Source organism: Mustela lutreola, chromosome 4 (assembly GCF_030435805.1).
Source record: "Mustela lutreola isolate mMusLut2 chromosome 4, mMusLut2.pri, whole genome shotgun sequence".
In the NCBI taxonomy this organism is placed as follows: Eukaryota; Metazoa; Chordata; class Mammalia; order Carnivora; family Mustelidae; genus Mustela; species Mustela lutreola.
The window spans coordinates 189,260,189-189,274,585 of NC_081293.1; the positions used below are offsets into that span (position 1 = coordinate 189,260,189).

General features: G+C 35.9%; 1 protein-coding gene across 4 annotated transcripts in view; it reads right to left on the minus strand.

Moving 5' to 3' along the window:
* Positions 1-14,397, minus strand: part of BRAF (B-Raf proto-oncogene, serine/threonine kinase) — a 179,146-nt gene that overhangs the window by 45,477 nt on the left and 119,272 nt on the right. For 3 of the 4 annotated variants that reach the window (XM_059172042.1, XM_059172044.1, XM_059172045.1), the window contains 4 exons: positions 11,494-11,653; positions 4,205-4,241; positions 398-534; positions 27-144 (listed from right to left, as the gene is read on the minus strand). In XM_059172042.1, coding sequence (XP_059028025.1) covers positions 27-144; positions 398-534; positions 4,205-4,241; positions 11,494-11,653 — 452 coding nt within the window. Of the gene's footprint in view, positions 1-26; positions 145-397; positions 535-2,772; positions 2,893-4,204; positions 4,242-11,493; positions 11,654-14,397 lie in introns of all 4 variants that reach the window. The other variant, XM_059172046.1, reaches the window with a different exon arrangement.

A 14,397-nucleotide genomic window follows, 5' to 3' on the forward strand; every position in this document is an offset into this window, starting at 1 on the left:
TGTGTGCAACTGTATTAGATACATACCATGCCACTTTCCCTTGTAGACGGTCCCAAATGACCCGGATCCAATTCTCTGTCCCACTGTGATCTGCCCATCAGGAATCTCCCAATCATCACTTGAATCCCGTCTACCAAGTGTTTTCTTGATAAAATTTGTGCAGAAGTCAAGCCAAAGCAAACAAAAAAGAGAGAGCAACAATCAGTGTATAGGAGTCCTTTAAGCAGAAAACTTACAGGATTATATATTATATTTATTTCATTAAGGGAATTCTGTGTCACATATTGACATATCATACATCACTATATATCATGAAGTCTAAAAGGTGGTATTACATTTAGCTATGACTTGTAAAACAAAAGAACTTAGAGGAAAAAAAGATATCATATATTCTTACCATTCGATTCCTATCTTCTGAGGATGAAGATGATTTCCTTTCCCGCTGAGGTCCTGGAGATTTCTGTAATGCTTTCACATTAGTGAGTGAGCCAGGCAATGAGGCAGGGGGGGTGGCAGACAAACCTGTGGTTGATCCTAAGTTAGTGAAACGAAAAATACATCTATTAAAGGAGAATCAAGTATAATAATTTATTGGGGGCAGAGGGTGGGGAGAAATTTAGACTTCTTTTAAGAATGCAGCATATGTTTAAATATACACCTTTTGGAAATGACAGCCAAAAAAGAGCCTCATTTGGTGATTTGCACTACCATTTCTTTAAAAGTTTTCTGGCTAATTTAATGACTTTTCTTTTTTAATTTAATGACTCTTAAAACATCTAATTACAGATGCAAACTTTGCTTATTGGTACAGAGTCCAAAAAAAAAAAAATTACCCTTCTAAAATAAGAGTTCAATACTACAATAATACTCCCAAGTTTTGGTTTCTTTGATGATTAAAAAAGTAAAATCAATTTACAAGCTTATATATATGTAAAATTCTGTAACTATTTTATGTTACCCTCAATATAAAAACAGATGGAAACTCCCAAAAGGAAACATACTATAATAATGGTCTTAATGTTAAGAGTATTTGGCTCTTATCATTTTAGCCACTAAAACTTTATAAATCCTATACTGTTTAACTATACTATTTAACTCTTAAATAGTTGTAAATATTGGTGAGTTCATTGGTTCCTGGATTCCTATTCTACTAAACAAAGATCATTTGTTACCCGCATAACAAACTAATACTAATTAATTAATTAATTAGTTAGTTAGTTAATGTAAACAAACCCAAACAGGTTTCTCAAGATTTTCTGAAAAATTGCTACCTGTACAGAGTGAGAACAAAGTGCACGCTATGGCCTCTTGGCCAAGTTGCTACAAATGGAAATATCCCATCAACCAAGTAAGCCCAACAGATACACTGAAAGTAGACTCAGGGGGCAGGGCCACATCCTTTTCCAAATGCTAAGCAAAAATCTCACATTCATCTACTGGGTTTAGAGGGGTTCAGGCCAATGACTCCTAGCAGGGCCTGAGTATAGCTAAGTAGAACTGAGATGTCCAATAATATTTGCATATACAAAACAAAAATATTTCCAGAGACTATTTTCCTTCTTTCTTTTTTCTTTTCTTTCTTTTTTTTTTTTTTTTTAAAAAGAAAACTACTATTTGGAGGTAGGGAGGTGTCACTATCTCTCAAAGAATAAGGATACACCAATGCATACATCTCAATCTTAAAACTATAGAATTTTATCATTACTATATCACACATGTCATCACATAGAATTTCCATGATCTAACTTGCAATATTTTAAAAGAAAATGGCAGCTGAAATGTCTGTAACAAGAGGATAATCCATTTTCACTGGTAACTTTCAACATCCTAAAGCCTTAACTGCCTGCTCAGGTCTCACACTCCTATCTACTGAGGATGGCACTCAACTACTTATTTCGGTCACTACTCCTCAGCACTCAGGACTCCTAGCCCATTCTGTGCATTTTATGAGCAATAGGTGGGCCAAGAGAGCAAAAATCTGAAACACCACCACTAAATTCAGGATAAGTAACAGAAAGTAGCAAAGGCAGTAAATGGAATTCTTTAAAAATATCTACAGCAAGATATCTGTCTGAATTTTGACTTAAATCTTTAAAAATCGAGAGTGAAATTATACTATTAGCTTTCCCCCTCATATTAGGGCATAAGTGAGAGCGTCAATCCTCATATTTTCTAAAGTATGCTAAAGTACCCCAAATATATTATAGACCTTTTTTAAGGCTCCCTACCTTTGATTTAATATAAAATGTACATGTCCTACATTTTAAAAAAGAATACTGCTCTTACAGAAAAATAAAGCCAAAAGTCTAGCAAAATCTCACAATTGGGATTTCCATTTTTACTTTTTAAAAAACCACACAAATTGATAACAAATATTAATAGTCATGAAGGTTACTGCCTAAATGGATTAAAGTAAAAGTAATTCAAATTGAAGGACACCCCCACCCCAGCATACATTATTTATTTATTGCCACCCACTGAGTTTAAGAAGTTATCAAGAGCAAAAAGTAAATGATATAACAAAAAACAAGATGGACATCTCAGCACAGAATATTCTTGCTTTTAGAAATTTATGACGGACAGCATACAGAAAGCTTGTGGTAGTGAGTTATGTGTGAGGCACATTCAGAGCATTCCAGCCAGGCCAAGCAGAAATTAGTACTGAAAACTCTCACACTGACAAACACACGCTGTGAGGGTGAGGCACAAACAGTGTCCGTAGTTTATATTTAGTTTGCTTTGGGTGAAAACAAGAAAGAAGAGCCCAACTACCTCTGAACACTGGGCCAGGCTCAAAATCAAACACTATTTCACTGGGGACAGAATGTAGGAGGGGGCTGGGAGTCCGGGATTGGCATTTCCGAAGACAGCGCATCAGCTCGTTCAAAGGGGCTGTTAGAAGAGAAAGAGAGGGGCAGGCAAACACAGGAAGACAGACACAAAGAAGAAATGAAAGAAGTCATGGGAATAAATGAGCTGAAGCCTGCTTCACAAAGTAATTCTGGATGTCTAAAAATTTCTGCTTGTTTTCATAAAATCCCAATGACTTTTTATAAAGTGACTCATAACAAGGACAAGAAATGCCATTTGATTTTTGCTAGTAGGCAGGCAGTTTGTATGACTAAGTTAACTCTGTGATGCTAACATGATGGCAACATTTAAATGCTGGATGTATTGGGCAAAATTATCAAAAGCCACAGTCATTAAGACATATGAAAGTCAAACTTGCAGCAACATTAATTGGCAGGTTCACGGAATAACAAATGGAAAAAAAACAACGTTCTTATACAACGTTTATTCAATATAAAATATCTTTTAAGTCTGGGCTTAGATATTTTCAAGATAAAGCAGGTCACAGTGAAGAGACTGACTCTCAACAAGATAAACAGGTTTTGCCAAGTCTTCCTTATTAGACAGAAGACAGGTGAAAAAGCAAGCATGGAGAACCACCTGGGAGAAATCTTTATGACAGTTTCAAATATCATTTTTGGGAAAACCTTATATGGGGCAAAATCTTACTTTAAAAGTACTTTCTTAAGCAATGTTTTATGTTTTATGTTTTATGTCCCCAGTTTTCACAGAGTGCTAGAGTGAATATTTGATGAAAATTCTGCTAAGAAATCTCAACTCAAGTTCTCATTTTATTTACTGGACGAGTAAGAGGACAAAAGGATTTCTCTTAGGGTTCATTCTTTATTATGTACATTTAGAATCCTTCTAGAAACCTGAAGAGAAGAGGCTGACAATTCTATCAAACTGAGAAGTTGTGATAGGCAACCTAAGGGATTCTTGCTGAGAATGATTAAGGAAAATCAAGTTTTAACTGATTCTAAGCTCAATCATTAACAAGTAGAGGTATTAGTGGAGGCCCCCAAAGGAAATTTAGCATCTCAGTTTTGGAGATGGTTAGAAACCAGTAGTGGGTAAAATAATTAAGGCCCTCTCTTTGATGATTTTAAAATTGTGGATAATACATTTAAGACTCCCTTTTATGTCCTCTTTTTCTCTACTCATCTTATAAATCAGTTAATATCGTATTAGATATAAATGACAAGTAATAAAGTAAAGCAAAAAATATTTGGGGCTTTCTCTACACATTTTTCTGTGTGTCTGTGTTTCATGATAGAAGCAAATATAAAGGAGACAAGCAGCAAAGCAATTGCATTTTTCCCCCTTTTTTTTTTTAATGGAAATCACTACTTACCTCCGTCACTACGAAACCCTTGGTCTCTAATCAAGTCCTACAAATAAACAGTAATGGATATTTATTCAAAGAATATGGTAAGAAAGTAATAGCAACACTCAACTTTTCACTAACCATTAATAGAAAGGTTAATTCAAAATAATACCTATCTTATAATGACTTCACAAAACAGAAAGAATATGAAATTAGCTGGTGAACCTGATTAACATTTGGAAGCACCTACCAAACTAACCCTATATTGAAGGGATTATTAGTCCTGATCAAATGCTGAAATCCAGTTCAGGCTATTCAAAACCAATGGCTGTGTCACTTCTTAAAAAAAAATTCTAACGGCACATGTTAAGAGCCATAAAATGTTCATACCCTTTGATCCTGTAATTCCACTTCTGGGAATTTTTCCTAAGGAAATAATTCAGAAGAAAAAATGATATGCACAAGAATGTCCAGTGCAGCATTATCCATCATACTAAAAAAACCAGAAATAATTATTTCCCTATTACAGACATACCGACATTTGGGTTGAGTAAATTATGGCACATCAATTTAGTAAGTATTATGCAGCTACTGAAATAATTATGAAGCTTGTATCATGAAACATGTTTACAATATGATAAAAAATGAAATGTGCATGGATCACAATTATAAAAACACAGATGTGTAAGGGAACATGAGAAGGGAGAAAATCAAAATGGCTCAAGCAAGGGTTTTGTTAAAATCTGTCTTTATGATTAAAACACAGCTTTTTACAACAGACAATATTGGGGGTGGGGAACGAAAAGTTTACTGGCATTGCTTGGACCTTCAGAGGCAGAACTTCTTTTTTTATCCAGTTTAACTTAAATATGAAGGATCGAATGGCCCCAGATGTCTCTAAACAGGCTCAAAGGCTCTTTGCAGAGGCGGCTTTTTGTTTATAGATTAAGACCTAGAGTAAATTCCACAGATGCATTTCTATCATGTATTACATAAAGCCTTCAACATCTTCTACAGAATAACCAACAAATACTTATATATCTGGCAAACAGGATGCTAGGCATTAGGGGTTGTGTGGCTACCAATAAATACAAAATCCTAGTGGTGTCACTAACTTTGTGTTCTTGAGAGAGTTTGTAATCTAAATGGAAGAAAGACATACAAACATGGAAGTTAAATAATAAATGAATAGCTTAAGAAAAGAAAAGAGGGGCCAAAGAGGTTTAGTTAACTGCCAAATAAATAGTATGCGTGAAAGATTTTTTTTTTTTTTTAAAGATTCTACTTATGTATTTGACAGAGAGAGAGCACAGGCAGTGGGGATCAGCAGGCAGAGGGAGAGGAAGAAGCAGGCTTCCCATGGAGCGGAGAGCCTGACACAGGGCTAGATCCAAGGACCCTGGGATCATGACCTGAGCCCAAGGCAGATGCTTAACCGACTAAGCCACCCAGGTGCCTCAGTGCTATACAAGTTCAAAGGATAAATAACTGTAAGACCTTATCACTGGTGAAGCATTTCAAGAGATGAGCTACTATTTGGGGTCTGAGGGATAGACAGGAATGTAGGGGTGCGGGAACCAGAGGACCTGTTGGACAGAAAGAATGAGACAAAGGCAGAAAGGCCACATTGCTTTCCTTTTTGTTACACCAGCCTTGTGACTCCCCATAACCAGGGATCAGCCAATTCTGGCTTTTTCCACTCTTCCTGCACCATAAACTTCTACTTTTCAATCTGTTCTTAAAGTTCTTTGACAACCTTTTTATTTGTTTCAGGTGAAAGAGGATCTTCTATTATTCCAATACTGGCTCTTTCAAACTCTTTCTTATCTCCTGTAGTTCCTTTCTTATTATTTTTTCCCTTGAGCATGATAGAGAAAACAGAAGCCATCAGAGAACATTCTGTTTTGCCTCTATATTTATGAATATTTGCACAGTAATGTTAGCTACAATTTCTGAATTCTTACTATGTGCAAGGCACAATGCACAATAAAAATTTTCAATCCACTGTAAGAGGTAGAAACTGCTAGCTTCAAGGTTAAGTCATGTGCCTAAGATCATACAGCCTGTAAAGAGCTACAGAGCTCTAGCTATGTCCATCTTTAATTCCTCGTTGCCTCTGAGGGACATTGTTTCCACATTAAAGGAACTTTACTATATCAATTATTCCATATCTTGTTATTTTCAATCTCTCACTTCACTTGCTTCTTTCCCTCAAGTTACAAATCTCACATTAAGGGGCACCTGGGTGGCTCAGTCGTTAAGCGTTGCCTTTGGCTCAGGTCATTATCCCAGGGTCCTGGGATTCAGCCCCGCACCAGGCTCCTTCCTCGGCTGAAGGCCTGCTTCTCCCTCTCCCGCTCCCTCTGCTTCTGTTCCCTCTCTCGCTGTGTCTCTGTCAAATAAATAAATAAAATCTTTAAAAAAAAGATTCTCACATTAAAAACAACTGTCCCTCAACCCTGCTTTAATCTATGGCCCCTTTGTTATTCCTTTACAGCCAAGCTTCTCAAAACTGATACTTAACTCACATCTTCGCCTGCCTTGCTCTCCCCCACCAGCCCTCTCAAACAGTTCTCAATGAAGTCAAAATGACAAAATGAACATAGTCCAACAGTCATTTTCAGTCCTTCCCACATTTGAGTCTTACTGGCAACTAACATCAACTACTTCAGCATTCTTGAAGTCCCTTTTCTCCCTTTGGCTTCTGCAACACTACTTACTCTTAATCATATGAAGTTAGAATTAGGAAGAGCAGCCCACAAAAGAGACACAGAACGACAGTCTCTGCCTGGACCTCAAATGTTAATAATATTCAATGGGGCAGCATATTCTATCCTTTTGGCAATTTTTTTTTTTTTTTTTTAAAAGATTTTTTATTTATTTATTTGACAGAGAGAAATTACAAGTAAGCAGAGAGGCAGGCAGAGAGAGGAGGAAGCAGGCTCCCTGCTGAGCAGAGAGCCCGATGCGGGACTCGATCCCAGGACCCTGAGATCATGACCTGAGCCAAAGGCAGCGGCTCAACCCACTGAGCCACCCAGGCGCCCTCCTTTTGGCAATTTACATATACTCCTTGAGTAATATTTACACTCGCGGTTTTAACTGACAAATATGCTAATTACTCCAAAACCTGTATCTCTACTCAAGTTCTTTATATTTAACTGCTACTGGACTTCTAAACCAGTGAAGTCCCTCACACATCTTAATGTCAGTATGTTCAAAATAATAGTTACCATTTTCATTTCTACAAGTCCTGTTCTTTTTTCCTTTGGTATTTCCTCTCCTAATGAATGGAATGAATACCATCTATTCACCCAAGCCAGAGAAATCTCAGCATTATCTTCCACCTCTCATCTCTTTCACCTCTCTTCTATTACTTTACCAAACAGTGGTTAAGCATAAGCAGGAAAGAACAGGTTTTATACTCCATTTCAATAATTTATCAGTGATGCGATCTTGAGACATTTTTTAACCTCCCCAAATCTAATTTTCTCAACAGTAAAATAAGAATAAAAATACTCCTACAATATCAACTATTAATTACATCCCATGCAAAGATACTTCCATACTTTTGCATGTACCATGTCCTTAACAACTGTCCTTTCTTCTAAAACCCCCACCAAGCATCCTTAATCAACTCCTACACATGCACCTTTTACAATGTGATCTAAATGTTATCCTTTCTCTGTTAAATACTCCTATATACAACAAGGTAGAGTTTATTACCCCCTTCTTCATGTCTATTCATTTATATGTCTGATTCACTCATTAGACTGTAACTTCTTTGAGGTCAAAGACTGTGTGCTAATTCATCCTTAACTCCCAATTCTGTCATATTGCCTCTCTCGGAGTCAGTACTGTCAAGTATGTCAAAAACAAGTCAAAACAATCTTGTTTACTAGAACGATAAACGATAAATGATGATTGGAGCTGAATGAAATGACCTGAATTGAATGAAAATGCTAAAGAATTTATACATTATCTTATAATCAGTGCGAAGTCAATGAAAGTTTTAGAATAAGGAAACAGAGGTGTAAAAAAGTCCAGAGGGTAATAGTCTATAAAAGGATGTTAGTACTGAAAGTAAAAATGGCTGTAATTTTGAACATTATGAGAACAGATCTGAGAAGATTTTATTTTATTTGTTTTAAAGATTTTATTTATTTGATAGAGAGAGAAAGAGACAGCAAGAGGGAACACAAGCAGGGGGAGTGGGAGAGGGACCAGGATTCCCCTTGAGCAGGGAGCCTGAGGCAGGGCTTGATCCTCTGGGGTCAAGACCTGAGCCGCAGGCAGATGCTTAATGACTGAGCCATCCTGGTGCCCCAAGATTTGATTTCTTATTTCACAACCTCATTATTCCCATATTTCCCTCTCCTACTTTTTTCTTCCTTTGTATTCAGGTCTAGCTAGATAAAGGAAGACCTTATTAGTTGGGAAAAATCGATTATTAGGAAAAGGCCACTTAAAATGAATCAAATAAAAATAGAGAAAAAAATTTCAAAGTAAAAAGTGAGAGGGGCGCCTCAGTGGCTCAGTTGGTTAAGCCTCTGCCTTCGGCTCAGGTCATCATCTCAGGGTCCTGGGATCAAGTCCCGCATTGGGCTCTCTGCTTAGCAAGGAGCTTCTTCCCCCTCTCTCTCTGCCTGCTTTTCCGCCTACTTGTGATCTCTCTGTCAAATAAATAAATAAAATCTCAAAAAAAAAAAAAAGTGGGGGGAGAAGGGGGTGGGATTATGGACATTGGGGAGGGTATGTGCTTTGGTGAGTGCTGTGAAGTGTGTAAACCTGGTGATTCACAGACCTGTACCCCTGGGGATAAAATATATGTTTATAAAAAATAAAAAATTAAAAAAAAAAGTGGGAACAAAGTCCAGAATTTAGAAATTTATCTTGAAAAATGAAATTAAAATCTATAATACAGTTTTACTTTTACATTTAATAAATTTTGTTATTTTATTTGAAGATTTATTTATTTATTTGAGAGAAAGGGGGTGGGGGAAAGGAAGAGGGACAGAGAGAATCCTGAAGCAGAATCTACACTGAGTACTGAGCCCGATGCAGGGCTTGATCCCAGGACACTGAGATCATAACCTCAGCTGTAATCAAGAGTTGGCCATGCAACTAACTGAGTCACCCAGGTGCCCCAGCAAACTTTGTTATAATTTCAAATGCTAATTCTTAGACATCAGTTTGTGTGTGTGTGTGTGTGTGTGTTCTTAATAAAAAAGTTGTGATAGCACGAACTGAAATCCTCAATTTCATATTCACCTTTTACATCACAAGCATAATCATTTTTATAAAAATTGTAGGCACACCTGGGTGACTCAGTTAAATGGTTAACTCTTGGTTTGGGCTCAGGTTATGATCTCAGGGTCCTGAGATGAAGCCCTGTGTTGGGCTCTGCACTCAAGCAGGAAATTTGCTAGGATTCTCTCCCTCTGCCTTTGCCCCTCCACCTGCTCATGCTCTCTTTCTCTAAAATAAATAAATAAATCTTTATAAAAATTTTAGAGGGCTTCATCAATTCCCTGAAGGGCCTCTATCAATCCTTTGATACTTAAATCATTTTCACTTGAAGAGCCTATTATACTATCATTTCACTGCATCTTTTCTATGGTTAACTGGACTAATTTATTTCTACTGAATTCTTTATTTCTCAGTGGCTTTTCCTAATTTCAGTAGTTCTTCAAAGTCCTTTTTCACTGTCTTCATAAAAGCTTTAAAATCTTTCCTTTTTGGGGGGGCAGATTTGCAATCAATTTGCACTATGTTTTCATTGAAATGTTGGAAAATAATGTAAAGGGACTGGAATGCAAACTGGTATTAGATGGGAAGGGATGTTTGTGGGGGCACTAATATTAAAGTAGTCTGTTACTAAGTGAGTATTTTCCTGTTAAGACAATTTTTTGCTTCTCTACTCAACCTCATAACTATGAGGACTCACATAAGGAATATCCGTAAAATGAGAAAAATTCCCATCTTCTAACACACTAGTAATCACCTCACTAATTCTAATACCCTGTTTACCTGGGGAAACAGTTTTAACTTCCTTTTTATTTTTATTATTATTTTTTAAAATTTATTTTTATTATTTTTATTATTTATTTTAACTTCCTTTTAAAATATAAATTACTTTCCAAGGCAAACAAGTTTGATGGGTTTTCTGTTTTGTTGCTTATTACAGAGATTAAGGATAACCTACACTCTTTCTATGAAAGCACAAATTCTGGGAGAAGAGACTCCTAATTCTAAGACCAGGAACCTCAGCCCACTACAGCTCAGGTAGCAAGGGCAACTTAATATCTTCTGTAACTCAATTATCGGATTATCCTGTAAAGAAAGTTTTGTGGAAATGAAGCCACACCCATTTGTTTCTAATGTATTATATGTGGCTGTTCTCACACTACAATGACAAAATTCAAAAGCTGCCATTAGAGATCATCTGACCCATAAGCTAAAGTATTTAATATTTAGCCATTTAAGAAAAAGTTTGTTGATCCCTGGTCTAAAATATGGGAAATTTCCTGTTTCATATTCTTACCCTTTTACTGAAACAAACATTTTTTTGATGATCATTTATGCATTTAGTTCTAAGACTAGGGCCAAGTGAACTAATATTAGGAATGGTTTCTGCTGCCAAGAAGATTTAATTGAAGAAGCAACTAAGGTAAGTTACAGTGCGCAAGATAAAACTGGAAAAGTAAAAACATCTAGAGTGACCAGCCAAATGGTGGTTAAAATAACTGATATAATGATTACACAAGAGAAAATACATTTTTAAAAATGAAAGATTAAAACCTAATGAGAAACTTTACCAAAAAAATGCAAATATTCATGATATATAGAGAGATGGAATACAATGGTATAGTCAAAAAAGTAAGGAAGGTAAAAGGTAGTTTTGCGTGTCTTGTACATAAAGTAATGATTAGTTCTTACGGGTTATTTAACTCAAAGTTGTACTTTTAGAAATTTAGATAAAGATCTCAAATTGATCTTAATAGAAAATCTGCAGCTCTATTCCTATTTCGTTACCATAAAATGGCCAAGGGACTATCTGTTAAATAAACGAAGAAGATAAGATTTTTGCAGAAACAATGTCGTAAGGAAAAAATCAGAACAACTCCACAATGCGGCACCAGTTAAGTATTTAATACCATCAGAGAAGATGGCAAAGCTTTTCTGATCAGTAATTCATGAAAAGTCTATCGATAATAATAACTGACAGGCATTTCTGATCTATATTACAAGTATAGCACCAAAATAAAGAAATACACTCGCATTTTTTTTAGTTCTAACAATGCTGGATTACTTACATCAATATTGACAGGTTCTATTGTGTTTATATGCACATTTGGAGCTGATGAGGACCGGTCTCGTTGCCCAAATTGATTTCGATGATCTTCATCTGCTGGTCGGAAAGGCTGTGGAATTGGAATGGATTTTGAAGGAGACGGACTGGTGAGGATTTGGGGCCTGGAAAAATCAAGTCATTGAAAGATAAGATTCAGAGCAACTTTACAGAGATAATAACATTAAAAAAATGGATGATACAAAGATTTCCTTGTAAAGCATTAAAAACCTAGCAGTAATTGGGTTAAAAAAAAACTAATATATGCCTACAGCTAATACTGACAAAGCTGCTTTTGCTCAAGCAGATCCTCCAGGGACTATGAGTGGTAACGGATTCTTATCCAAAAAACTCCAGGGAAATCTACAAATGGTGAGAAATTACCTGTGGTTACTCAGCTAAAGGAACTCTCTAAAGTTACACAAAAATCCCTAGATACTAGAGACTGACTGAAAAGTATCTGCTATTTTATTCTACCTTTATCTTTTCCTGACAGCTGAAGTTACTAAAATGAGATTTTTATGCAAAGTATTAGGAAATTATGAATATTTTTGAAAATACACCTGTGGATTTCAGGGCCTGAAAGATGTATCTGTTGCTTTACATAGCACTGAATTAAAATCTTGAACAATAGCATAGACCATTTGCAAATCCAAAAGATGACCCTTATAGTGTTATTTCTCATATTTTAAACTTTTTACCATGTCCAATAATGGAGCAACAAAAAAGAATCATATGTTAAGCATTAAAGAAAATCTTTTTTAAAAATTGCTTTTTCATGAGATCATCAAAATAGGTAACAGAATGATCTATTTTGGTCCTGTAGATAAATAACAAATTCTATGATATCTCATGGCCCTGAAATGAACCTGGCACTCACAGAGCACACTGAAGTTTTGCAAAGAGATTGTAAACATCAGTGAGGAGTCTAGGTCCTCAGAAGGGCTATCCAAGGAATTGGGAAGGGGGTATCACGTGATAGAGGAGGTACGGTTGTCTCAGTGAGCTCCATGAAGACCAATGAATGACATAATGCTAACAGCCTCTCCATAGAGATTGGTTATCATTCCACCCCATTTTATGCAATCTCTGTAATAAGTGGTTATTAAGACATAGCCAGAAAGACAATGTGGAGGAATACAAAGACATTTTGTGAGTGGACAGGGTTTAGAGAGGAATCGGAAGAAAATATAGTACAAAAGGAATAGACAGAGGTTTGAAGGGCCAAAGAAGCCAAACAATGACAAAAAGTTTTTTGTTTTTTGTTTTTTAAAGGTTCTGAAGCGCCTGGGTGGCTCAGTGGGTTAAGCCTCTGCCTTTGGCTCAGGTCATGATCCCAGAGTCCTGGGATCGAGCCCAGCATTGGGCTCTCTGCTCAGCAAGGAGCCTGTTTCCCTTTCTTTCTTTGCCTGCCTCTCTGTCTACTTGTGATCTCTTTCTCTCTGTTAAATAAATAAAATATTTAAAAGGTTCTGAATAAAGCACATTAACAAAACCTGAACCACACTAGTTTATAATTTGACTCTCTGAAGAGAGAAGGCAGAGAAATTTTGCGTTTATCTGTTCTTATAAATGGAGTCCACTTAGAACTGAAATAAAATTAAAGATTATGTACTTTAAAAAATTAGTATCACCCAATGAGAATTACAGGCTAAACCTGATGGATCTGGCCTTCAGAAAATTTACCATGCTCCACTTGTCCTTTTTACTCTATTAATTATTGAGAAATTTTTAGTTTATGACAGGGCTCTCTTTTGCTTTAGGCAGCCAATATATGCCTTGTGCTAAGGTGTTTTGGGAACAGGTAAAAGAATATAAAAGTGATAAAACTTTTTTTTTTATTTTTTTAAGTTTTGGAAAATGCACCTACTTTTAAAAAACCATAGCTGATTTAAAGTCTCAAGTCAATAGCATAGTTAGTTTAAGTTAGGACTTAAAAGTGGAAAGAGCTTGAATTAACTACAGTTGTAGAGGGAGTCTAATTAATATAATTAATCTGGCACAGGCCTAAATGACAGCAAGTCATTTCTGAAAGTCACTAAATTAAGATTTTGACTGCAATGTGTAGTTTTATAACAAAGCAAACATGTATTCAAAGGGCACTGGTCCAGAAGTAGAAAAAGAAAAAACCTGGATTTAATATGAGAGATTTTATTACCTAAAGAGAAGAATAGATATACAAGAAAGAGATAATATCTTGCATATTACACCAATTCAGAAAGAGTCTATTTGGCAGTTGGTATCTACCACCACCCAGTAGAAGGCATATAAGGTCAATCTACCCAGCCCTGACAGCAAATATATAGCTCTGGATAAAACTGCAAGTAACTATGTCCTGGTACCATTAAACATCTGAGTCATGTAGTAATCCCATGCTTAACAAAAGCAATCTTTGGATTTTAATTTGATTTGTCATTATTATCTTCTAAAAGCAGAGTGCTGGTCCATCCAACATATGAACTTTGGTCTACACACAGCTATATTTCTCATGGAAATGAATTTACCTGGAATTCTGATTTAGTCTTTTCTAATTCTGGTCACTGTAAACCAGTTTATCTCTAATAATTCTCATCATTTGTGGGAACTGATAAAATTCAGTTTCCATACTGGGATGTCTTTACCTGGACCAAGACGATTTATACCCTATGAAATATGTTGGGAGCCAGCAAACTGGTTTTCTCCTGACACCCCTATCTATTTTGCTGCAAACCTCTTCAAAGCAGTATTAAATTAAAAAGAGAAAAAATTTTACCTTTAAAACCCTTTAGCAAATTACCAGTTAGTTTATATCTCATTTTCAATCTAGAATATTAAAAGTTTTTTTAAGAGTATTAAAAGTTTTGAAGCAAAGCGACTACTTCTGTTCAGC